The sequence below is a fragment of the Oncorhynchus kisutch genome, linkage group LG13 (genome assembly GCF_002021735.2).
Source record: "Oncorhynchus kisutch isolate 150728-3 linkage group LG13, Okis_V2, whole genome shotgun sequence".
NCBI lineage: Eukaryota > Metazoa > Chordata > Actinopteri > Salmoniformes > Salmonidae > Oncorhynchus > Oncorhynchus kisutch.
In genome coordinates this window covers 44,559,816-44,585,585 of record NC_034186.2, presented here as the reverse complement: position 1 = coordinate 44,585,585, position 25,770 = coordinate 44,559,816, and the positions used below count along the sequence as shown (strand labels likewise).

General features: G+C 43.4%; 2 protein-coding genes across 5 annotated transcripts in view; one reads left to right on the top strand and one right to left on the bottom strand.

Moving 5' to 3' along the window:
* Positions 1-2,726: 2,726 nt before the first annotated feature.
* dio1 (iodothyronine deiodinase 1) lies at positions 2,727-5,329 on the top strand. The gene is made up of 4 exons (XM_020498536.2): positions 2,727-3,191; positions 3,308-3,451; positions 3,745-3,944; positions 4,543-5,329. The coding sequence occupies exons 1-4, from the start codon at positions 2,852-2,854 to the stop codon at positions 4,606-4,608; spliced, it is 750 nt and encodes a 249-aa protein (XP_020354125.1). The 5' UTR covers positions 2,727-2,851; the 3' UTR covers positions 4,609-5,329.
* Positions 5,330-10,164: 4,835 nt separating this feature from the next.
* The window catches only part of LOC109902291 (single-stranded DNA-binding protein 3-like), a 31,255-nt gene continuing 15,649 nt past the window's right edge, over positions 10,165-25,770 (bottom strand). The window contains exons 6-17 of one of the 4 annotated variants that reach the window (XM_020498537.2): positions 15,375-15,449; positions 14,748-14,810; positions 14,460-14,597; positions 14,151-14,215; positions 14,021-14,069; positions 13,597-13,632; positions 13,317-13,371; positions 13,068-13,132; positions 12,648-12,726; positions 12,187-12,215; positions 11,829-11,930; positions 10,165-11,446 (exon numbers count right to left, since the gene is read on the bottom strand). In XM_020498537.2, the coding sequence (XP_020354126.1) occupies positions 11,414-11,446; positions 11,829-11,930; positions 12,187-12,215; positions 12,648-12,726; positions 13,068-13,132; positions 13,317-13,371; positions 13,597-13,632; positions 14,021-14,069; positions 14,151-14,215; positions 14,460-14,597; positions 14,748-14,810; positions 15,375-15,449 (789 nt within the window). In that variant the 3' untranslated portion in view covers positions 10,165-11,413. The remainder of the gene's footprint in view (positions 11,447-11,828; positions 11,931-12,186; positions 12,216-12,647; positions 12,727-13,067; positions 13,133-13,316; positions 13,372-13,596; positions 13,633-14,020; positions 14,070-14,150; positions 14,216-14,459; positions 14,598-14,747; positions 14,811-15,374; positions 15,450-25,770) is intronic. The other 3 variants (XM_020498538.2, XM_020498541.2, XM_020498539.2) reach the window with 3 other exon arrangements.

Sequence of the window (25,770 nt, the reverse complement as noted above, 5' to 3'; positions counted from 1 at the left end):
AGTCTTAGGCCTTGTGGTTTACAACACGTCAACGATATTAGATATAGGGTCATTCCATTTGATTTCAATCACATTTTGACCGTACAACTTTTGATTTCAATAAAACGTTCTATATATATTTGCCCATGGTAGAAGTGGTCAGAAAGTAGGTGCTCAAAGTTGACTCATTTTGCATACTCCACCCTACCATGAGATATAGTATTAATCACATGAATTTTTCAATCAATCAAATGTATTTATAAAGCCCTTTTTACATCAGCAGATGTCACAAAGTGCTATACAAAAAAAACAGCCTAAAACCCCAAACAGCAAGCAATGCAGATGTAGAAGCACGAGTGCAGATGTAATATGTGTGTGTCTTCATCTCTGGATAAGATAAACATTTGAGTTTGATATCATTTAAAAGCTTACAAACAGGGTTGTCAAACTATTTTATAAAAACGTATCTAAAAATGTCTGAACTCTGTTTTTATTATTCATTTTAGCATATGTCGTAGCTTAGACCCTATGTTGCATCATCTGAGATGTTTGTGTTGTGCCCGCCATTGGTTGAGACACAGCATGCTCTTGAATACGGGGTGGGTGAACCATGCGTGCCATGTTTTGGCTGATAAATGTACTAAAATGGAATAAAATAACATTTTCAACTTTCAACTGGTAGCACAAAGATGGTTGGAGATCCACACATCAGCGAATGTGGACTTGAATGGGAATATATCAGTTGTTTTAAATTATACTATCGATCTTCAATGGGAAACCTATTGAAATCATAGAAATATAGATAATAGAATAGAACGTCCTATTTATGTGGACATTCAGATGGGTTGACCGGTGGCCATCTTTGTGGTAGTAATTTAAAGGTTCATTTCTCACATTCCTGATGGCAATTTCCCTTGTCACAACAGTGTTCACTGTAATGCCATGATCAGAGGTTGGTGGTAAAAAATAACTTGTAACACAAATATGTTGTACATCTCCTTAAGTGTTGCTGTAACTTTTATTATGTGGGTAAGGCCAAACGTGAACTTAAGACAAGGATTTGTTTGCATGATGCCTCCATTCGTAACCACAATGAAAAATCACCTGTTGCCAGCATTTCAATTGCCACAATCACAAACTATGTGCCCTACGTTAATTTGGGCGTTGATTAGTGAAGGGTATAGGAGATCGGGATAAATTACTTCTCCAAAGAGAGACACATTGGATAGATCGCTTGGGCACCCTTGGGCACCCTTGGGCACTCTTGCCCCAGCAGGTCTCAAAAAATAATGTTTCCTTTTCTTGTTTTTTTTGTAGAAGGCTATAAATATGTAGGCTGAGTATACATATGCTCCTAACATTTAGGCTGATATCATAATGTATCTTTATTGTGTGTTTGTGAAAACACTGAGTATACAAAACATTAAGAACACCTGCTCTTTCCATGACATAGAGTGACCAGGTGAATCCAGGTTAAAGCTATGATCCCTTATTGATGTCACTTGTTGATCTGCTTCAATCAGTGTAGATGAAGGGGAGGAGACAGGTTAAAATAAGGATTTTTAAGCCTTGAGACATTGATTGTTTATGTGTGCCATTCAGAGGGTGAATGTGCAAGACAAAATATTTAAGTGTCTTTGAACAGGGTATGGTAGTAGGTGCCAGGCGCACCCGTTTGTGTCAAGAACTGTAATGCTGCTGGGTTTTTCACGCTCAACAGTTTTCCGTGTGTATCAAGAATGGTCGACCACCAAAAGGTCATCCAGTCAACTTGACACAACTGCGGGAAGCATTGGCGTCAACGTGAGCCACCATCCCTGTGGAACGCTGCTGACCGACTCCTTGTAGAGTCAATATTAGAAAGGTGTTCCTAATGTTTGGTGTAGTCAGTGTATTTTCATTTTTTTTTTCTCCCAAAGCTCCCTCTGCTGGGATCTTTTTGATTGGGTCAATATTGACTTTGTGAATTTATAATTACACCCCCTTGTGTGTGGCCTGTATATGTTGTTGTAACATTGCCTCCTATGCATTCTGAAGAAGGGGTCATACCCAAAACGTTTATAAGGCAATACAAAATATGTTAATTTAAGTTTACTTAGCGGAGAGCTGTCTTATTTTTGTTCAACATGAATTTCAACAATGTACCAGCTAAATTGCAGTGATCTAGCTATGCTATGTCTCGACCGATTGTGAGCACAACACAAACACCTCAGATTATGTTTTTAAAAAAGGGTTTAAACTACAACATATAGATGGGGGAAAAAACAGGAGTTTACATGTTTATAGACAATATGACAGCCTTGTTTGTAAGAGATAAAGTGAGAAAGACATGGAGGCCTCGTGCGAGGGTGGGGTATCGGCATCACTTGAAGACAACTTCTACCATGGGCAAATATGTATGGAAAGTTATTGAAATCAAATGGAACGACCATATAGTATACTGGTTGACGACAATAGCGGACATGAATATCAGTGAAGTACGGCTGAGTAGTGACATCTAGTGGATGATTCAGTGTCTGGTCAACACACACACGCACTACTTATTCCTAGTCCTAGAGATACATTTGTTAAATGCGCTCACAAGGGGTAGTTTACGGTAAATTCAATCGTCCAAATTATCCAAAATGGATCTCAAATACCTGGATGGGCTCAAGCAGTATGGTGTAAAAAAAAAATTGGGCCAAAATCTATTAACAACATTCTACTTTACTCTGTCAAATCGCATACATGTCAGGGGTAAAAGTAACGTTTAGTCAAAAGCCCACAAAGGCGGTCGAGGAGGGAGTGTTTGTTTGCACAACGTTCCACTCTGCCATAAAATAGGCTAGAAATCACGCATAGGCTATTGTTTCGCTGAGCACCAAAGGAAAAGATGATATTAATATGGAAATGGTTCATTTATCTGTCAATGCCATGTTTATTTTGCTTTGCGTTCATGCAATTTGTCTTTCTCACGCTTCTGAATTTGATTTCACGAAGCTTGACCAAGAAACTTATCTTAAAAATGGGCGAAAAGGTAACTATGACCCAGAATCCGAAGTTCAAGTATGAAGATTGGGGACCGACTTTTATGTCATGGAATTTTGTCAAGACCATCCTAGGGCACATGTGGACTAATGTCGGTCAAGAAGCTTTTGTGGGCAACAATGCTCCCGACTCACCAGTGATTACATTGGACGGCAAGATTACCAGTATCTACAACTATTTGAAAGGTGAGTAGACGACTGCTCGTGTGCAGTATAGTCAGTAGTATAATGCCAGTTATTTTATCAATTTCCTTTCTAAATACTAGGCTACAATAATGTTCTCTCTTTTTTTTGTCTGTCAGACAACAGACCACTGGTGTTGAGTTTTGGAAGTTGTACCTGACCCCCGTTCATGTATAAACTTTGCGAGTTCAAGCAACTCGTTAAGGACTTCGGCGATGTGGCAGACTTCCTGGTGGTCTACATTGCCGAGGCGCATTCAACAGGTGAATGATGTGGAGGTGATCATTGGTCAAATATCCGGACACTTCCGCCTTTGCTCAATTAGCCTGGGGACGATGTTATTGGTCAAATGAATAGTACAAGATCATATAGACCTATGTGATGATGACTTTGTAATCTATCCTAAACCTGGAGCAATTATTATAATGCTAATTTAAGAATTATAACTGATTGTGGCTTTTTTTAATAATCAGTTATATTAAAATAAGGTATATAGCCTAGGCTTCACAAATATCAAGCCACTACAATCCTCACTGTGATTTTCTCTCTGCTTCAGATGGTTGGGTCTTTGCCAACAACGTTGACATTACTAAACACCGAAACCAGGAGGAGCGGCTGGCTGCAGCACAGTTCCTGGTCAAAGAGGACCCCCTGTGCCCCATCGTAGTGGATGAAATGAAAGACACCACAGCTAGTAAATATGGTGCTATTCCAGAGCGGCTGTATGTGCTGCAGGCAGGAAAGGTTGTTTATAAGGTAAGGACAGTTAAGAACATTTAAGTGTTAAGAAAAAAGGAAGTAGTAAAAAAGACAAAACATAGATCAAATGATTTTAAAAAAAATTATGCGTAACAAAACTGATGGTGCGTAAATGTAAAGAGAAATCAAGGTGCACTTCTTGTCTGGAGTTTTTGGAATCCTGCCAAAGCATTCTTTGCTTTCTGGCTCACATGGACACATCCTGACTCAGTAGTTTTTCAGACTTATGGGAAAGGATATTTGGAACACAGTGAAGGCTGTTGAACTTCTGTTACACAGGTATTTTATAGTATTTTTATTTAACCTTTTTTTTTTAACCTAGGCAAGTCAGTCAACAAATTGTTATTTACAATGACGGCCTACCAAAAGACCTTCTGCGGGGACGGGGCCTGGGATGAAAAAATATATAAAAATAAATAACAGAAATATAGGTACAACCATATCATACAAAGGTATAGGCCTATAAGACCTGTTAGGCACCTGAATCTCTCACTTTCTTTTGTGAGTCTCATAGAGAGGAGTCTGTCACTCACAGTTCACCAATAAATCCACTTGTTGCTCCTGTCTAAATCACCAGTCTTCTGTCTGTTACCAGGGAAAGATTGGGCCAAGAGGCTACAGCCCTGAGGAGGTGCGTTCCTTCCTGGAGAAAATGAAGTAGGAAGAGGTGAATCACATCTGTCCCTTTAACTTTTTTTCTGTTATTTCTTGTTATCTTATCTCATGCCCATATTATTATGTGTAATTCTGCTCTCTGGCATCCCAATTATCCACCTTTTTAGTTTGGAGACTGTTTTTTAGTGACAGACACAGATCAAGCCTATGGCCTCTGTAACCCGATGAGGAGAAACCTGGAGATAGACCATTCAATCAGAATGGGTGGGTTGATAAAACAAGGAACTTATCATAGGAAGTAAAGGTGGTTGTTAATTCTGACCTTTAGTAAAAATCCAGGTTGCGGTTCAGGTCAGAGTTGTTATATTGTATTGACATAACTGCACTATCATACCTTTTTCTAAGGGCCGAGTGTGAAACAAGCCCTTTGGCTGCTAGATTATCAATATATATTTCGTACGGGATCTTGTACTTTACATAACATTAAGAATTTCTCAAATGTAGGTCGGTCTAGTTGATGTGTAATAGCCGTATAGTAATTGCACTGGCATATCTGTAAACATTCTCTTGATACATTGTCTATGAATGTTCATAAGTTACTTTGGGATACAACTGCTTTTTCCATGATGATTACAGTGCAAACCTCTGGTCATTGTAATTTGATGAACTGAAAGCAGTTTTGTTGCTAAATAATTTAGGAGCATTTAGAGCATGTTGGTGCGGTGATTGAGGATATACCTGCTTATTAAAAACTCTTCATGAACTGATGTTGCCCTTGGGATCATTATTTATTATATATATATATATGATTAATTGTTCAGAATTCTCACAAGATTATTGACTTCATACACTGAGTGTACCAAACAATAGGAACACCTTCCTAAAATGAGTTGCCCTCAGAACAGCCTCTATTTGTCGGGGCATGGACTCTACAAGGTGTCAGTTGACAGTGTTCCACAGGGCTGCTGACCAATGTTGACTCCAACGCTTCCTACAGTTTTGTCAAGTTGGCTGGATGACCTTTGGGTGGTGAACCATTCTTGATGCACACGGAAAACTGTTGAGTGTGAAAAACTCAGCAGCATTGCAGTTCTTGACACAAACCGGTGTGCCTGGCACCTACTACCATATCCCGTTCAAAGGCACTTAAATCTTTTGTCTTGCCCATTCACCCTCTGAATGACAATTCATGTCTCAAGGCTTAAAAATCCTCCTCTAACCTGTCTCTTCATCTACACTGATTTGAAGTGGATTTTAACAGCAACATCGATAAGGGATCACAACTTTCACCTGGTCAGTATGTCATTTGTCAAATCAGTGTATCGTAACAGAAGATGAGACATAAAGAAGTTGTTCTCATCAGTCCATCTGCATGTCACATGACTGTGCCTCACCTTGGACGTCCCAAATGGCACCCTATTCCCAATATAGTGCACTATATGGGAATTGACTACCATTTGGGACATAGGCCGTGCCTCCCCTTGTTGTTATTGAACAGGTCACCTCCCAAGCAGTAAAAATAAACATTGCAGATGCCTGCCAGATCTAAAAACGCCTGGATAGGTGCTACACATTCAGCTAACCACATCATATGATATAGGAATCTGATACCCGACTGCACAGTCAATTATGTGGCGTGCCACCATTGGTTGATGCAATACAATGTCGGAACGGGACCAAGACCACAAACGGAACAAACATCCACCCATTTTTACAAGATAAATCAATAATCTGGCTCCATGCAGTGTATAGTATTCCCATGACGGCCTCGGCTCGTAAGACATAAGCACACAAATTAAAAAAGCACAATGCGAAAATCAAAGAGAAACCTGGAAACATCATAACTCAAGGTTATATGTGAATTACTAGGATATGGTGAACAAACTGTTTAGTGTTGCTACAACTTTCCAAACAATCTTGTGAGGAGGACCTAAGCCAGCGAGGGAGAGGTTGGTTGGCTCGTCCCCAGCCAGGCCACATCCTGTTGCAGTGGATGTGTCCCAAATCACATCCTATTTCCTTTACAGTGCACTGCTTTTGACCAGATCCCTATGGGCCCTGGTCAAAAGTAGTGCATTGCAACAGGACTAGCGTGCCATTTGGGACACGTAAAGTGAGGAAAAACGACTGGATTCACTGGAACAGTTTAGGCCTAGTTCCTATTGTGAGGCAGGAGTCAACATGCTAGATGTCTGTCTGACCTCTCCCCTACAAGACTGGCTGCATTTTAATCCAAAAATGTTGTATCCTTCCACACTGTTTCCCCCTTTGCAAATCTGAAATAACTAAATAGGTGAGAGCTATATGAAACTCTATATGAGCTATATGAAGCTATTGCCCAATCCCTACAGCTATCCAGTGGTTGCAGAATCAGAGAGGAGAGAAGTGGGCAATAGCTGGGACAAGTGGATGAGCTTTTCGATTGGAACACAGCCCTGAGCATAGTAGAGGGATGGGCTTGCCCAGTGTGCAGAATAAATGAAGATCCTTAAATTGGTTTGCTGTAAATATTTTTGTACAGTGACAGGAACTTGGCAGTGCTACAACGCAAGGTGAGGGGGCTGAGTAGCAAAGGCAATCCACAGAAAGCACATAAGGGGGAGGGAACAGGTACGAGTGTAACGATTGCTCCTGTCCATTCCCCATTGCAGCAGAGCCAACCTGGGCAGGTAAGAGCAAAACCTCGGCAGAACCATCTATTCATCTGTAGTGGGTCGCCAAGCTCTATTGGATGGTGCACTATTAGCATAGATGGATCAAATCTATGTTGCATTGTAAAACAATACATTTTGTATAGTAGATATTGATTATTTGCTTAGTGTCAATATCAGTGACATATTTAACGGTTTACATTTGTTTAAAATTGAAATTATTTTCAAATGTGTGGTTTATGGGCTATATGTGCAAAAAAATATGTTGTGTGGACATCATCACTTGAACTTACCGCCACTGTTTAGAAATGGCAGCCAAGCACGCCAGAGGCAGCAAGGTTCCAGCCACTGCCTCAGTGAGAGAGAGCCAGGAGAAGAGCAGTAGAGGTACAACAAGGCACCATATAAACCTATAACTATTGTAATGGGGGACAAAATAAAAATAAAATAAAACTACATGAGTGTTGCCTGATCAATTTGGAATGTTTTTGTGTCCAGCCTTGAAACAGAAAGTACACAATGATGAATGTCTTCTTAGTGTATCTACTAGATGTTTATTATTCAAATGGTGTGTCCACTGATCTTTTGTGTCTATATGTTAATCACAGGTGTCAGGGGGAGCCCCTTCATTGCTCCGTAGGCAGTCGTCTAGGCCAGCTCCCAGCCAGGCTCATGCCCACACTAAACCCCAGGCCCTCTTCAGCCTGAAAGGGCTCATCCCCACCCAGAAGTTCTCCAAGGCACTCAAGGTGGGGGCACAGTATTCCCTACATAGTGCACTACTTTTGACAAGGGCTCTGGTCACAAGTAGCGCACTACATAGGGAATAGGTTGTAATTTGGGACATAGTCAAGGTAAAGCCCCTCAAGGAGCCAGAGGACCCATTCAAACGAATGGGACATGTTCAGTAGGAAGAAAACATTTAAGAACAGAGTGAAACTGGGAAGTTCACTGTGAATATAAACGCATGTTGATGCAAACTGTTTTGCAATGGTGGGCCCTACTGAACATGACCAAGTGTTTCTCATTGAATACCTAATTGAATCACTACAGTCTGCCAGTGAAGTATCTCTTTTTAACCTTCACGTTGTATTCATTCGGATGAATAAATGATGGATATAGAACATAAGTAGACATTGGTCGTATTCACTAGGAACAAAATGGAAGCAACGGTATGGGACGACCTGAACTTGTTTTTGTTTTCCGTATTTAGTGTTCACTAATAAATATGACCCTGTTGTCATACTGGATCGCTCTGTTAAGTTTTTTATTGTGTGTACTCAGGAACGCATTGCACTGAAGATTGCAATGAGGAACATCCCGGCAAGGAAACCTATTGTTATAGTCAATGAGCAGGTCAGATCAACACATGCATTTAGCTACACGCTAAAGTTGAACAGAACAGCCCTGATCTGTCACCAGTAGTCTAGCCACTTAGCCAACATTTACCCTTCCCCCTGGCCTGGGCATATCTCAGGCTTTGTTTCATCTCATTTCCTTCATCTGCACTGATATAGAAGAAACCGGACAGACAAAGGCAAATTCCTGGTGGCCAACCGTCATGTTGCATTCACCTTTCCTGTGTTTTCAGAGCAGTGCCCATAAATGAGATAAGACAGAGGCATTTTAGACTGTTAAGACACATCCCTGGCTGTCTCTTCGGATTCAATCTCAATTTTAGGTCCTTGATTCTTCGTGTCTTCTCTCCTCACCTTCCCAAAGTGCATTGGAGGAGAACGGCAGAGGGGAGGAATCCCAGATCTTGTCCTCCAATGCACTTTGGAGCAGAAAGTGAGGACTCAGCCGGCTGTACCGACTCCGATAGCGTGTCTCGAGTGAGCCATGTTTCCATGGCTCACATGGTGTGCCCCTTGGTGGGGGCTTGAGAAATCAAGGAAATATGTTTGGGATTCACCTCTACTCTTCAGGTGCCAGCAGGTTCGGCCCAGCCTGCCGAGAAGTTCCCCTGCGGCCTGGTCCATCGGATGCTGCAGGACTTCCTGTCATCTCGGCTGGAGGCCATGGATTATAGCGCCCCCTCCTGTGGTGGTCTGGTCAAGGCGCTGAGTGAGGAGGTGAAGGCTCTGGTGAGGACTGTGTGTCCTGACCGCTACCGGCTGGTGTGTACTGTGGCGCTAGGCCAGCTGGGTCCAGAGGGGCAGCAAGGATATGGAGGGCTCGTACTGGCTAGTCGTAGTCTCTGGGATCCCCATACAGACACCTGTGTTGCCCACACCTACCAGAGCCAAGAGATGTTCTGTACTTCGAGTAAGGTAGAAGTTGACAAAGGCCCTAATCCGATATATGAAAGTGGTCCGAAAAAAATAACAGGGTATGCATCCCAAATGGCACCCTATTCCCTATATAGAGCTCTGGTCAAAAGTAGTGCACTATGGTCCCTAGTTGAAAGTAGTGCATTAAATAGGTTAAAGGGTGCCATTTGGGATGCATACCTTGAACTAGAGGTCACCAGCACTACAGTCACTTCCTGTCTGTCCAATTTGTATGAACGACTCATCTGCTGTTCTTTGTAAAACAGCAATAATCATATTTGGAGTGTACTTGTATAAAACAAATGTATTTATGTATACAAGTTGTGAGGTTTAAATATTTTTTACTAGGTCTTCCCTTGGACACTTCCCTGATATCTATTGTCAGACATTTGGAGTGAGTTATGGTGTTTTGTGAACGTGTGTGTGTGTGTGTGTGTGGCTGCTTGTATTACTATCTTCGTGGGTACCAGAAATCTCCACACAGATAATAAAACGGTTATTTTAGGTTAGGGGTTAAGGTTAGTGTAAGGGAAAATAGGATTTAGAATGGAAATGAATGTGTTCCAGACAAGGATTGTAAAACATGAGTGACAGAGTGTCAAGGTAATTAAATAGTGTCCAAATCACCCTACTTGCTTTGAAAAGTGGCAAACAGGAAAAAAGGAAATGGACAAGAAGTTAAGTTATTGTAAAATTATATTAACAGCACTCTTTCCCCCAATTTGAAAAAAAATATATATACCAGCAACAGGTGTATAATGCTTAATATTCACAGAAAATGAAATAAACATTCACATTTACAAGACTGCCGCTAAGTTTATGATACTAGAATTGGTTTACAAAGCTTTAACTAATCTTGAAATAACTGGGCCAATACACGTAGTCAAATTTGTATCAAAATATTTAAAAAAATAACCAAACAAATACATTGAGAAAAAAATTAAATAAACTACCAATCTGTATCTCAGGTAACAATGGGTTTAACTTTCATCATCACCGTGATGGAACAGTAGGAAAACAGACTGCTACAACGATGGTGAGAAAAAAGGGCACAGAGTGTTAAGCACAGGCAGGGAAGAGGTTAAACACACCACATGTGGACTGGAGCAGCACTAGGTAGTATGTTGTACAAAGATCTTAGTCATGCACCCACCCCACCCCCCATTGAATCCACACCCATGGTTTAGCCCAAGTTAGCTTTCCCCTTGACAGAACAAGAACAGCAGTCCGACTGTTTAAATAAAAAGCAACATAAAACCAGTGCAGAATAAGATCGCTCTCCTCGACAAAAACAGAACCCACAAAACACATTCCCTATTGACGCATCCGATCCGACATTTTAAAGACCCTCGCTGAGCACTTCGAAACTGTTACAGGCCCTATTCTTACTAAGGCCCAATTCGATCGCACCACTTCCCTTTGAAAATGTGGCTAAATAGTTGGGGGCTAGTACATCGGGACAAAGTCATTCAATGGAGTGGTCACAGAGTTACAGGCAGATTCAGACGCCATGTTTTCAGACTAGTCTTGTGACATACTACATGTGGCTGAGCGCGGGATCTGAAAAATGAAAACAAAAAGATACATTTCTCCTAGTTCACAATGCACACTTCAGTGTTTTAGGTGGCAAAAGCTGAAACGGGTTCTGCACTACTTGCACTACAAAGCAATAATTAAAGCACGTGTCATGTATGCAGTAGTTTCCGTCGCTGGTTTCGTCACACTTGGGGTGGTGATTATAGAAGAACTGTCCTTCATTTGGAACGAGGAGGAGCAGAAGTCACCAGCCATTTTGAAAATGTGTATATCAGCATTCTGGAATTGTGTGGAACCAAAATGGCACTCTGTCCCTGGTTCTGTGCTGATGTGTTTTGGCCATGTCCTGTTATGAGCTCAGATCCTCAGTGATGGCAGATGGAGGGGGATGTCACACACTCATCGTCATGGTAGGGGAGTACTGCTGAGGGGTACAGACGAGAAAAGGGTTAAAAATCAGGAAAGCATATTAGAATGGCCTGACACAAACAAGCCAAAACTGTTACTTGGCAACCGCCCAGTGCCCCCACACTACACCGCCACTCTAGAGTCAATGATGGGATCACTGTGGCTTTGCCTGACTGTCAAGGTACCACCACTGGAGTCAATACTGCCCTCTAAGCCCTACAGTACACATAGGCATTGTTACTGGCAACAGTGGCCTCAGCTTGGTCGTGTTCATTAGGCATCAAACGCAACAAAACTGGACAGGAAAAAGTAGGGGACAACTCATTTTAAAAACATTTTCTATTGCATGCCCTAATGAAAACAGTCCATAGAGCTGCATGGTAGGGTAGGGAGCTTACATTCTCACTCTGAAAGGAGTGCAGGAAGTTTCCTCCCAACTCGTCGCCATCCCTCGGGGTTCCAGGAGGGTTGCTAATGCCACTTAGATTGTTTGGGGAGTTCTACGATAGGGCAGGAAAGAGAGTAAGTAAATTGGGCCGCTAGCAGTCGCCTCAGTGCCCGTCTGTCGTGCCATCATGTCCACTCTTGACATTGACAGCAATGAAGTTGGCAAAGGGCATAAACAGATCTGGGACCAGGCTAAACAATAAGTAGTAGATGCAAACAAATGTATTGCTTACGTTTTATGAAGGAAGTCAAAATGATTTGTCATGTTTTGATAGGAATCTAGATATATGGCCATGTTATAATATTCACCTTGTTGAGTCCGTCCATGTCACCAGAGCCTAAGAAAGAGAGAGAACAATTCACAGTCCAAAATTAAAACCTTGAAGTGATAATGCAAAAGGTGGCCCGGTGGAAGCGTTCCTTGCGTCTTTGGCCAGATTATGCGAAAGTCTGGCACCTCTGCTGAGAATCCGTCTCCTTGCTTCACATCACGGGTTTGTCTATTACACGGTGTACGTCCCATATGACACCCTATTCACTATGTAGTGCACACCTTTTCACCAGAACCCTTTGGGCCATGGTCAGCAGTGCACTACATAAGGAATAGGGTGCCATTTGGTACTGTACCATACGTTCAGATTGACTGAGTCTGCAAGTATTCCCAGCCAGTCATACACTAGTCAATACTGTTATTCCCTAAACCAAATCCCAAATTGAGACTTGCAGCTCCGGGGTTGTTGTGTTGTAATAGTGGCGGAGTAGAGTGTTACCTAGCGATCCATTCATGTGGTGTGGCTCCATGCCCGCCATGGCGCCTAGGGGCCCGTCAGAGCCGGGGCCCATAGGGAACTGCAGCATAGGAGACACAAGCACTGCCTTAGTACACATGTCAACAGAACAAGCACCACTATCAAACGAGACTGGGCCAGGGAGAAACAGTGTGCATCCCAAATGGCACCCTATTCCCTACATAATGCACTACTTCTTACCAGCCCCCCCCCAAGGCTCTGGTCAAAAGTAGGTCACCATGTAGAGAATAGGGTGCCATTTGGGATGCAGCACATTTTCATTATGGAGGATGAGAAAACTCTGAAAGATATGACTGGAAGAAACATCTGGCGATGAAGTAACAGGAAACAACGTGACTGCAACAGATGTGAGGAGAGGGCTGGGGCGAGAAGGAGACTCACATTTGATCGGTTGCCAGGTCCAGTGTTGATCATAGTGTAGAGATTGTCCCCAGAGTTGTTAGAGTCTGAAAAGTGGTTCATACACAAATCACTCCAGATGATGATGATGATGATGATGATCAATAGACGAGTGTACGTGAGGTAAATGAGAACAGCCAAAGATGGCAAACAGTCATTGAAGACTAAGGTTATTTGCCAAGACATTTTGACATGCATTCCTGTTCCTCTGTGAAGATTTGGTGTACCTACCAGCAGGGCTGGGCATAACAGGGGTTCCAGGGGGTCCCCCTCCACCAGAACCTCCCTTTAGAGTGGCAGGAGGACACAAAACTATTACAATTCAACAGGAAACCACAACACCGGCAATGCAGCTGTATCAGGTCAGATTCTACCTGCACCAATACAATCAATTAAGACTGTTGAAAGACAATACTACAATAGTGGCTTCAAATGGGTGAAATATAAACACTGCCGTAATGGCCAGTGTGTGCATTTGTGTGTGAGAGCTCATCTGAGAGAGTGTGCTTACCCCGTACGCTCCAGGAGAAGGTGATGAGTAAGGCATCTGAATCAATCACAACAGAAACATTACTGCCCAGGAACAGGGATTTATGTACTCGCCTCTCAAAACATCACCATTCATCGTTTTAGCATCATCCTATCATCGTCAGTATCGACGGGGTGTGTCCCAATTGTCCTTATTCTCCACGTAGTGCACTACTTTTGAACAGAGTCAAAAGGGCCCCTGGGCAAAAGTAGTACGCCAGAAAGGGAATATGGCGTAATTTAGGACGTAGCCTGGGATACATAATACTGCAATTACATCCAGAACTTGGTAATGCATTGGGCCTCCAGAGCTCTTACTGAGAGAGGACGGACACAGACCGGTGCAATCTGAGCCGATAACATCATGGTGTGTGTGTGTGTGTGTCTAAAGTGGAAATTGGACTCACAGAGTTGCCATTGTTCGGATTGGGCCATGGCCGTCCAGCACCTGGGCCCCTGCAATACAGCGAGAGAAACCAGTTCGATATCAACACACACTGGTGATGTATAATGTATTAAGATGGAGAGGAGGCTCACATGTTCACTCCTGGCATCCCGGGGCCCATAGAGTTGTGTGGAGGCCGCATCCCACCACCAAAGTTCTGCAATGACAACCAAGAGTCAGACTACCATACCATAACCAAAGGGGGGGGGGGGGGGGGTTGGAAAGACATGGTTCATGGGGAGGGTGTCTGTAATCAACAACTTGGAATCCAAGGAGACCGACTGGAAGGGTGATGTTGCACAGGCAGTTTGAAAAATGAATGGGCTAGTCTGAAAGACTACAAGCAAACTGTTGAGAAATACTAGCTAATAGAATTGGGGCATATCAGTAGTGTGGTCTACCTGGGGTCCTGGCCCCATAGGGCCCATGCCTCGAGGGCCACTCATTCTCTGCATCGGTCCCAAGTTAGGATGGCCTTGTGGTCGTGTGTGGTCCATGTTTTGGAGCATGGGATGGGGGCCAGGGCCACCGCCAGGAGGCTACAAGGAAGAAGAGGGATGGGTGAACACTCGTCAAATAAAACCACGACAAGACATGCTATCAAACCTTACTGAAGTAAGGCTCTTTTGTTAAACTGATGGTAGTACTGTAGTGGTGGTGGAGAATTATGGGTACAGTAGTTTGTTTACCTGGTTGCCCATCCTGATAGGGGGACCTCGCGGGCCTCCAGCGACACGTAGGTTCATGAAAGACTAAACCGCAATAAATTTATCAGCGTTTCCTTCACAACAACAATTACACTGAACAGCCATGCATTTTTCCCCCTCACTGATTTTCCAGACGGAGGACTACGTTTCACTTTTAATAGAACATAATAGCCTAGTTTTTACCCTATGCAAATATGCAACACAAGAACTAGCTACACAAAATGGCAATCCTGCGTAGCTGTATCGTGTTACAAATAGTCTATGAGAGTACGCAGAACGGGCCTTTTTACGTAGCTAATTGCATAGGTTATAAATTAGGCTTAATGGTATAGTTTCCGATAACATATTTTAAAACAAGTGTGATTATGCACTGCCGCCAAAAGCATCAAGCCAAAGGACATAGAGGGTACAGACATACATCAAGTGGGCATGGGTGGGGCGAAATGTCTTCCCAATATGAAAGCATATAAAGAAACTGGAGTGCCAACAGAGAGCCCTAGTGTCCCAAATTACACCCCATTCCCTAGATAGTGCACTACGTTTGACCTGGGCCCTGGTCAAATGTAGTGTACTATAATCATTTGGGACATCCTGAGAGAGCAGCGGTACCTGGCTGTGGGGTCCCATCATAGTGTTAGGGGGAGGAGGCTGGGGGTGAGGAGAGCCTTGGGGACCAGGTGGACCCTGTGGCGTCACAGAGAAAAAGTGACAGAGGGAGAAAGAAGCAGAGAAAGGAGGGTTACTGAGCAGAGGAGAGTGCAAGAGGGTGGTGGGCAAATGCTAAAAGCTGTGCTTAGGAAAGAGGGTTGGGTGTATCCGTTGATCATTCTCTCCTTCCAGGCATAGTAAGAGAGTGTGAAAAAAGAGACGGTGCAAGTGAGAGAGGTAGAGAGGATGTGTGCTAGCCAGAACAGCAGCCAGCTTGTGATCACTGCCAATTACCACCGAATCAATTAAGCCCTGCTTTACAGCAGCTGCCCCAAACACTGTCACTATGGAGCTAATGACAGGGTTGTCTAATTAACACCACTTGCATATTCGAATGACTGACAAAGAGAGAGCTGTCCGTGTGTGTGCCTGCAGCGTTTCCTCTAGGGTGTTTTTCAGCAGCGGGGGTTTACAGAACGACTGAGGTCACTCCTGGTGACTTTAAAAAGACATTCTACTCCTAAATGCATGGACCTGTTGACACCATCTGAATAGAACTGATGCGCGCCACTGCGCTGCAGGCTGCTGAGGAGCAAGCGGTGGCTGTGCGCTCGTGGCTCTCATTCGTGCCACTGCTCGCTCGGTTTGCTACAAACATAAGCACCATTTCTACTTGCCCAGAGTCAGATGAACTCATGGATACCATTTTTATGTCTCTGCATACCGTTTGAAGGATGTTTCTAATTGGCACTAGCGCAATAGCTAATTAGCATTAGCGCAATGACTGGAAGTATACAGGAACAGCTAGCATGCTAGCAAAAGTATTCATTTGAAAGTATTCACACCTCGTCTGTGGAATTGTGTCCAAATTTTTACCAATTAATAATGAAAAAGCTGAAATGTCAATAATTATTCGAACCCTTTGTTATGGCAAGCCTAAATAAGTTCAGGAGTAAAAAGAATGTGCTTAACAAGTTACATAAGTTTGTGACGACCCTCCCACTGTCTTCCGAATTCTCTCTCTTTGCTCTTGTTTTCCTCAATAGGACATCGGTGGGCGGAGCCGGGAGGGTCGTCAGCGACATGGAACACACCTGGGCCTGGGAGTGTCCTGGGATAAACAGACCTCTTCCCCATTCATTCATTCATTGTGGAGACTCTCCATGCAGACACACTTATAGGAGTTTGGTTGTGGTCATTTTGTTTGTTTGCGTTGGAACCTTTCAGCATCTCTCATCACATTTATACGTGCAACCACTTACTTACACACACCATTGTTAATTGTATTTAGTTTACTTCAGTTGATAAATATTTTGTTACGAACTTCAAGCCAATTCGTGACAAGTGGGGGCTCATCCGGGATCTTGAAGTTAGTGTTTGGGAGAAAACGTGGAGTTAATGTTTTACTCAGGTGCTTTAACTTTTGTTACAGCTTTTGAGTTGTAGTGTTTGCCTTTGTTTGGTAAACTTGCCACTGCGGTGGATAGTTGGTTGTGTGCTGCGTTGGATAAAGTATATTGGTTAGTTTTCAGGACCCTGCCGAGGCTGGAGACTCTTGCTCTACTCGCTGTTGGGATATCGGTCTGAGGTGAGTATAATCGGCTGTGTACCTCAGTGGGAGATTTGGGTCGGGTAGTGAAACTTGCTACCCGGAACTAAGGCCTTTTTCCCCTGTTAGGCTTAGCGATGTGTTTCACTTTGGAATACGTTGGGCATGGTTATTTTGTTTATTTTTGTGTTGCGTCTGGACGGCGCAGTTGTCTCGGGGGGCACATCCGTGGCTTGGGAATCTGCCAGCGTACTGAGGGTGGTTTATTTCCTTGCCAGCGGACTACAGTGCGTAATAACCCACCGCAAATCTGCACGAAGACTATGGTTGAGATATTGTAGATTTTGGGGAAACTCCATATATCTATTCTGTGGTGCCCAGTGTGATTGTTACTTCTCTGGTTGTGGTCCGGTGTGCTCAGCAGAGGGGAAAAGAGGGGATTTTCTTGTGACTATGGTGTCTTACGTAGACAAGTTAATTCGCTTTCCGTCAGAGGAACTGTTTTGAATTATGTACTAAAGAACAGCTGTTGAAGATTGCTGAACACGACAAGGTTGAAATTAGTGAGAAGTGTCATTCTATTAGGTTAATATTGAAGGCCAATCTGATGGAGTGTTATTCTTGAAGTTACCACTGGGGCAGCCTCTGCTGAGGACTCGCCATCTCCCGGTAACATTACAATAGCCACGCCATCCGTTAGTCCTAGTCTTCTTTTTGAACAGCAGAAATAACTGCTTCTGTTACAGCTAGAGCATGATGGTGTAAAGTATGAAAAAGAATTGGCATTTAAACAGGATTTGGAGCATGCTAAAATCAAGCTGCGACTAGAGCTGGTTAGGGAATATAAAGCTCTCAAGGGAGAGTTTGCTCTGGGAAGGTGACCCAGATTTACCTAGGAACTTAGTTGCCTAAATTTAATGAGAAGGACCCTGAGACATTCTTTGTTGGAGCGTGTTGCTGACGCTAGGAGTTGGCCTGATTCTGACCGCACTTTGTTGCAGTGTGTGTTGACTGGTAAAGCAGGAAGCATATTCAGCTCTTAGTGTAGCTGACAGTGCATTCTTTGTGGCCTATTGAGGGTATCAACGTTATCGTTGGGAATAACTTGGCTGGTGAGCGTGTATTGCCTGCCGTGTTTCCATATCTAGTGGCTTCTGCTAAGCAGTCATTTGTAGGGATTCCTGATGAGTGCTCAGAGTTTCCCCAGAGGTGTTGTGTGTGTGCAGTGATGCGTTCTATGAGCCGTGGCGACTGGTCACTGTACCGGCTAACGAGAATGGCAAAGAAATCTGTCACTGCTTTCCCTGTTATCCCGTGATCTGTACCCCTCTCTGATCTAATCAAGGAGCAACAGGCTGACCCCACATTAGAAAGAGTTGTGACCAAATTGTGCCTGTGGAACAGTTGGGAGATATCGCCCACGGCTAGTTGGCTATTTTCTCCAAGAGGATGTCCTGATGAGAAAGTGGGTCTCTCATGGTAGTTTTTCTGGGGGAGGCGATTAGTCAGGTTGTTGTACCAGTTAAGCTTCGTTAGTTGGTGTTAACTTCCCACAACGACATTGCTGGACATATGGGTGAGGAAAACAATTGCATATTAAGACATTTCTTTTGGCCTAGGTTAAAGAAGGATGTTTCTGAGTTCATCAACTTGTCATAACTGTCAATTAACTGGTAAACCTAATCAAACTAAGCTGTTACAACTGTTTCCTATACCTGTACTCAACCATCCTTTTGAGTATCTTATTATTGACTGTTGGGCCTCTGCCTTGTTCTAAAAATGTATTAAGTCATTTCACCCCCTCCACACTATGACAAAGCAAAAACCTTTTAAAAAATTGCCACATTTAATATATATATTAAATGTGGCAATAAAAAAAGTTGATATACAGAGAAATTACATTTTACAGTTGGTCAAGTTTATACACCTTAGCCAAATACATTTAAACTGAGTTTCACAATTCCTGATATTTAATCCAAGTAAAACTTCCTCGTCTTCGGGCAGTTAGGATCACCACTTTATTTTAATGTGAAATGTCAAAATAATAGTAGAGGGATTTATTTCATCACATTCCCAGTGGGTCAGATGTTTACATGCACTCAATTAGTATTTGGTAGCAATGCCTTTAAATGGTTTAACTTGGGTCAAATGTATCAGGTAGCCTTCCACCAGCTTCCCACAATAAGTTGGGTGGATTTTGGCCCATTCCTCCTGACAGAGCTGGTGTAACTGAGTCAGGTTTGTAGGCCTCCTTGCTCGCACACACCTTTTCAGTTCTGCCCACAGAGTTTCTATAGGATTGAGGTCAGGACTTTGTGATTGCCACTCCAAAACCTTGACTTGTCGTCCTTAAGCCATCTTGCCACAACTTTGGAAGTACGCTTGGGGTCATTGTCCATTTGAAAGACCTATTTGCAACCAAGCTTTAACTTCCTGACTAATGTCTTGATGTTTCTTCAATATATCCACACTTTCCTTTAATCTATTTTGTGAAGTACACTAATCACATGGAGATGTTCTTTGTCCCCATGTGCAGTTACAAACCATATTCTGGCTTTATGGCAGTTTTGGAGCAGTGGCTTCTTGCTTGCTGAACGGCCTTAAAAAGGTTGTCGATATAGGACTCGTTTTACTGTGGATATAGATACTTTTGTACCTGTGTCCTCCAGCATCTTCACAAGGTCCTTTGCTGCTGTTCTGGGATTGATTTGAACGTACTTTGGTGCGGCTGCGTGGTCCCATGGTGTTTATACTTGCGTACTATTGTTTGTACAGATGAACATGGTACCTTCAAGCATTTGGAAGTTGTTCCCAAGGATGAACCAGACTTGGTCTACAATATTGAGGTCTTGGCTGATTTATTTGATTTTCTCATTATGTCAAGCAAAGAGGCACATCCACAGGTACACCTCCAATTGACTCAATGTCAATTAGCATATCCAAGCTGATTAAAAGGCAAAGGCAACAGTATATGTAAACTTCTGACCCACTGGAATTGTGATATTGAAATAGTCTGTCTAAACAACTGTTGGAAAAAATTACTTGTCATGCACGTAGTTGATGTCCTACCGGACTTGCCAAAACTATAGTTTGTTAACAAATTTCTAGAGTGTTTGAAAAACGAGTTAATGACTCCAACCTAAGTATGTAAACTAACTGTACATAAGTATTCAGACCCTTTACTCAGTACTTTGTTGAAGCTCCTTTGGTAGTGATTACAGCCTTGTCTTCTTGGGTATGATGCTACACCTGTATTTGGAGTTTCTCCCATTGTTCTCTGCAGATCCTCAAGCTGTCAGGTTGGATGGGGAGCATTGCTGCACAGCTATTTTCAGTTCTCTCGGGTTCAGATCCGGGCTACAGCTGGGCCACTCAAGGACATTGAGACTTGAGTCCCGAAACCACTTCTGCATTGCCTTGGCTGTGTGCTTAGGGTTGTTGTCCAGTTGGAAGGAACCTTGGACCCAGTCTGAAGTCCAGAGCAGATTTTCATCAAGGATGCCTCTGTACTTTAAGCCATTCATCTTCACCTTGATCCTGACTAGTCTCACAGTCCCTGAAAAACATCCCCACAGCATGATGCTACCACCACCATGCTTCACTGTAAGGATGGTGCCAGGTGTCTTCCAGATGTTACGCTTGGCATTCAGGCCAAAGAGTTCAATCTTGTTTCTCATGGTCAGAGTCCTTTAGGTGACTTTTGGCCAACTCCAAGCGGGCTGTCATGTGCCTTTTATTGAAGAGTGGCTTCCGTCTGGCCAGTCTACCATAGAGGCCTGATTGGTGGAGCGCTGCAGAGATGGGAGAACCTTCCAGAAGGCCAACCATCTCCACAGAGGAACTTTGTCAATTTGTTAGTGACCATCAGATTCTTGGTCACCTCCCTGACCAAGGCCCTTCTCCCCGATTGTGCATTTGACCAGGCAGCCAGCTCTAGAAAGAGTCTTGGTGGTTCCAAATTCCTTCCATTTAAGAATGGAGGCCACTGTTCTTGGGGACCTTCAATCCTGCAGAAATGTGTTGGTACCCTTCCCCAGATCTGTGCCTCGACAGTCTGAGCTCTACAGACAATTCTTTTGACCTCATGGCTTGGTTTTGTTCTGACATCCATTGTCAACTGTGGGACCTTACATAGACAGGTGTGTGCCTTTCCAAATCATGTCCAATCAATTTAATGTACCACAGGTAGATTCCAATCAACTTGTAGAAACAAAGATGAGCAATGGAAACAGGATGGACTGGAGCTCAATTTCGAGTCTCATATCAAAGGGTCTGAAAATACCTATGTAAATAAGGCACCAGTTTACTTTTTTTTTTAAATATACAAACCTTTTTGTTTTGTCATTACGGAGTACTGTTTGTAGATTGAAGACATTTTTATTTCATTCATTTTAGAATAAGACTGTAACGTAAATGCAGGAAAAGGGAGTGGCGGCAATGTTTTAGCAGTGGAGCGAAAATGGGGGAAATGCGTGTGTGCTTTGGCTCTCAACCATACCATGCTACATAGATGTTTATTGAGAAGCAATTCTGACTAAATTCCTATACACAACATACCTGCCAGTATATACTGAAAGGTCCAATGCAGCTCTTTCTTATTATCATAATGTTCACAATATTACTTCAACCTCACTGTGGAAATATATAGAAGACAAAGGAAAATCACATTTTACTACACTGGGCCTTTAAAGAAACAGAAGTGGATGCTTTGACTTATACTACAGCGCTACAGAATAATACTGCATGGAATGTTGAAGTCAAATCCTCCACGGCTGCCAAGAGTTCATTCTCATGAGATATTGATCAACGGCAAGTGGTGCAGCACCTTTAAAATGTCTCGATTAAGGGCCAGGCCTAACCACGCCTCCACGTTTCACTACAGTACACTGGAGTGGGTAGTCAGACAACAGCACTACACGGGACACGTCCCAAATGGCACCCTATAGAGTAAGTGCACTACTTTTCACCAGGGCCCATTGGGCTTGGTCAAAAGTAGAGCACTTTGTAGGGTGCCACTTGGGATGAAGACAGGCGCAGAGACGACACACAGCCTACGGGACCAGAGCAGAAGTACCGCGTCATTGACACACGTAGAGCTTTAACACATCCTGATAAGCCCAGCCAAGTTCACAGGTACGAATGTGGAATGCACATCAGCAGGGCGGTAGAACAGGTGAGAGACAGAGCAGATGCCAGCGTGAGGAGCAGTTGCGCAATAGTGTGTTCCATGCATGCACATACAGGCTACATTCTTCACTTGAGAATCACACATACAGTAAATCAACCCTATATTGACGACAAAGGAGTTCAGCAGAAATTTAAGTCAGTTTTTCCTGCTGGCGGATCCCAAGTTAGGATTCAGCCCATAGAGCAGTGGTCTACAACCTGTGAGACAGCTTGTGGTCCACACATTCCCCCCATAACATGATAAAGATATGTTGGTCCTCAAAGGAAAGGGATGGGCTATATATATATATATATATACACACACATATACACACACACACACACACACACACACACACACATATATATATACATACACACACTGCTCAAAAAAATAAAAAGGGAACACTTAAACACAATGTAACTCCAAGTCAATCACACTTCTGTGAAATCAAACTGTCCACTTGGGAAGCAACACTGATTGACAAATGTCACATGCTGTTGTGCAAATGGAATAGACAACAGGTGGAAATAGGCAATTAGCAAGACACCCCCAATAAAGGAGTGGTTCTACAGGTGGTGACCACAGACCACTTCTCAGTTCCTATGCTTCCTGGCTGATGTTTTGGTCACTTTTGAATGCTGGTGGTGCTTTCACTCTAGTGGTAGCATGAGACAGAGTCTACAACCCACACAAGTGGCTCAGGTAGTGCAGCTCATCCTTGATGGCACATCAATGCGAGCTGTGGCAAGAAGGTTTGCCGTGTCTGTCAGCATAGTGTCCAGAGCATGGAGGCGCTACCAGGAGACAGGCCAGTACATCAGGAGATGTGGAGGAGGCCGTAGGAGGGCAACAACCCAGCAGCAGGACCGCTACCTCAGCCTTTGTGCAAGGAGGAGCACTGCAAGAGCCCTGCAAAATGACCTGCAGCAGGCCACAAATGTGCATGTGTCTATTCAAACGGTCAGAAACAGACTCCATGAGGGTGGTATGAGGGCCCGACGCCCACAGGTGACGGTTTTGCTTACAGCCCAACACCATGCAGGACGTTTGGCATTTGCCAAAGAACACCAAGATTGGCAAATTCGCCACTGGCGCCCTGTGCTCTTCACAGATGAAAGCAGGTTCAAACTGAGCACATGTGACAGAGTCTGGAGACACCGTGGAGAACATTCTGCTGCCTGCAACATCCTCCAGCATGACCGGTTTGGCGGTGGGTCAGTCATGATGTGGGATGGCCATTAGGTACCGAGATGAGATCCTCAGACCCCTTGTGAGACCATATGCTGGTGCGGTTGGCCCTGGATTCCTCCTAATGCAAGACAATGCTAGACAATGCTAGACCTCATGTGGCTGGAGTGTGTCAGCAGTTCCTACAAGAGGAAGGCATTGATGCTGTGGACTGGCCCGCCCGTTCCCCAGACCTGAAGCAAATTGAGCACATTGACTGTCCAGGAGTTGGCGGATGCTTTAGTCCAGGTCTGGGAGGAGATCCCTCAGGAGACCATCCACCACCTCATCAGGAGCATGCCCAGGCATTGTAGGGAGGTCATACAGGCACGTGGAAGCCACACACACTACTGAGCCTCATTTTGACTTGTTTTAAGGACATTACATCAAAGTTGGATCAACCAGACCGCCATCAGTTGATACATTTGATTTCCATTGATCATTTGTGTTTGTTGTCAGCACATTCAACTATGTAAAAAAAAGTATTTAATAAGAATATTTCATTCATTCAGATCTAGGATGTTATTTTAGTGTTACCTTTATTTTTTTTAGCAGTATTATATATATATATATATATAATACACACACAGTGTGGAGAACAAGTATTTGATAACATGCCAAATCAGCAGTGTTTCCTACTTACAAAGCATGTAGATGTCTGTCATTTTTATTATAGGTACACTTCAACTGTGAGAGACAGAATCTAATACAAAAATCCAGAAAAATCACATTATGATTTTTAAGTAATTCATTTGCATTTTATTGCATGACATAAGTATTTGATCACCTACCGACCATTAAGAATTCCGGCTCACAGACCTGTTAGTTTTTCTTTAAAAAGCCCTCGTGTTCTCCACTCATTACCTGTACCTGTTTGAACTCGTTACATGTATAAAAGACACCTGTCCACACACTCAAACAGACTCCAACCTCTCCACAATGGCCAAGACCAGAGAGCTGTGTAAGGACATCAGGGATAAAATTGTAGACCTGCACAAGGCTGGGCTGGGCTACAGGACAATAGGCAAGCAGCTTGGTGAGAAGGCAACAACTGTTGGCGCAATTATTAGAAAATGGAAGAAGTTCAAGATGACGGTCAATCCCCCTCGGTCTGGGGCTCCATGCAAGATCTCACCTCGTGTGGCATCAATGATCATGAGGAAGGTGAAGGATCAGCCCAGAACTACACGGGCAGGACCTGGTCAATGACCTGAAGAGAGCTGGGACCAGTCTCAAAGAAAACCATTAGTCACACACTACGCCGTCATGGATTAAAATCCTGCAGCGCACGCAAGGTCCCCCTGCTCAAGCCAGCGCATGTCCAGGCCTGTCTGAAGTTTGCCAATGACCATCTGGATGATCCAGAGGAGGAATGGGAGAAGGTCATGTGGTCTGATGAGACAAAAATAGAGCTTTTTGGTCTAAACTCCACTCACCGGTTTTGGAAGAAGAAGGATGAGTACAACCCCAAGAACACCATCCCAACCATGTGAAGCATGGTGGTGGAAACATTCTTTGGGGATGTTTTTCTGCAAAGGAGACAGGGCGACTGCACCATATTGAGGGGAGGATGGATGGGGCCATGTATCGCGAGATCTTGGCCAACAACCTCCTTCCCTCAGTAAGAGCATTGAAGATGGGTCATGGCTGGGTCTTCCAGCATGACAATGACCCAAAACACAACTAAGGAGTGGCTCCTTAAGAAGCATCTCAAGGTCCTGGAGTGGCCTAGCCAGTCTCCAGACCTGAACCCAATAGAAAATCTTTGGAGGGAGCTGAAAGTCCGTATTGCCCAGCGACAGCCCCGAAACCTGAAGGATCTGGAGAAGGTCTGTATGGCGGAGTGGGCCAAAATCCCTGCTGCAGTGTGTGCAAACCTGGTCAAGAACTACAAGAAACATATGATCGCTGTACCAAATATTAAGTTCTGCTTTTCTGATGTATCAAATACTTATGTCATGCAATAAAATGCAAATGAATTACTTAAAAATCATACAATGTGATTTCTGGATTTTTGTTTCAGATTCCATCTCTCACAATTGAAGTGTACCTATGATAAAAATTAGACCTCTACATGCGTTGTAAGTAGGAAAACCTGCCAAATCGGCAGTGTATCAAATACTTGTTCTCCCCACTGTATATACACCACACAGCAAAAAAATAAACAGCTCCTTTTCAGGACCCTGTCTTTCAAAGATAATTTGTAAAAATCCAAATAACGTCACAGATCTTCATTGTAAAGGGTTTAAAATGCTTTCCCTGAACCGTAAACAATTAATGAACATGCACCTGTGGAATGGTCATTAAGACACTAACAGACGGTAGGCAATTGAGGTCACAGTTATGAAAACTTACAAAAAGAGGCCTTTCTACTGAAAAACACCAAAAGAAAGATGCCCAGGGTCCCTGAT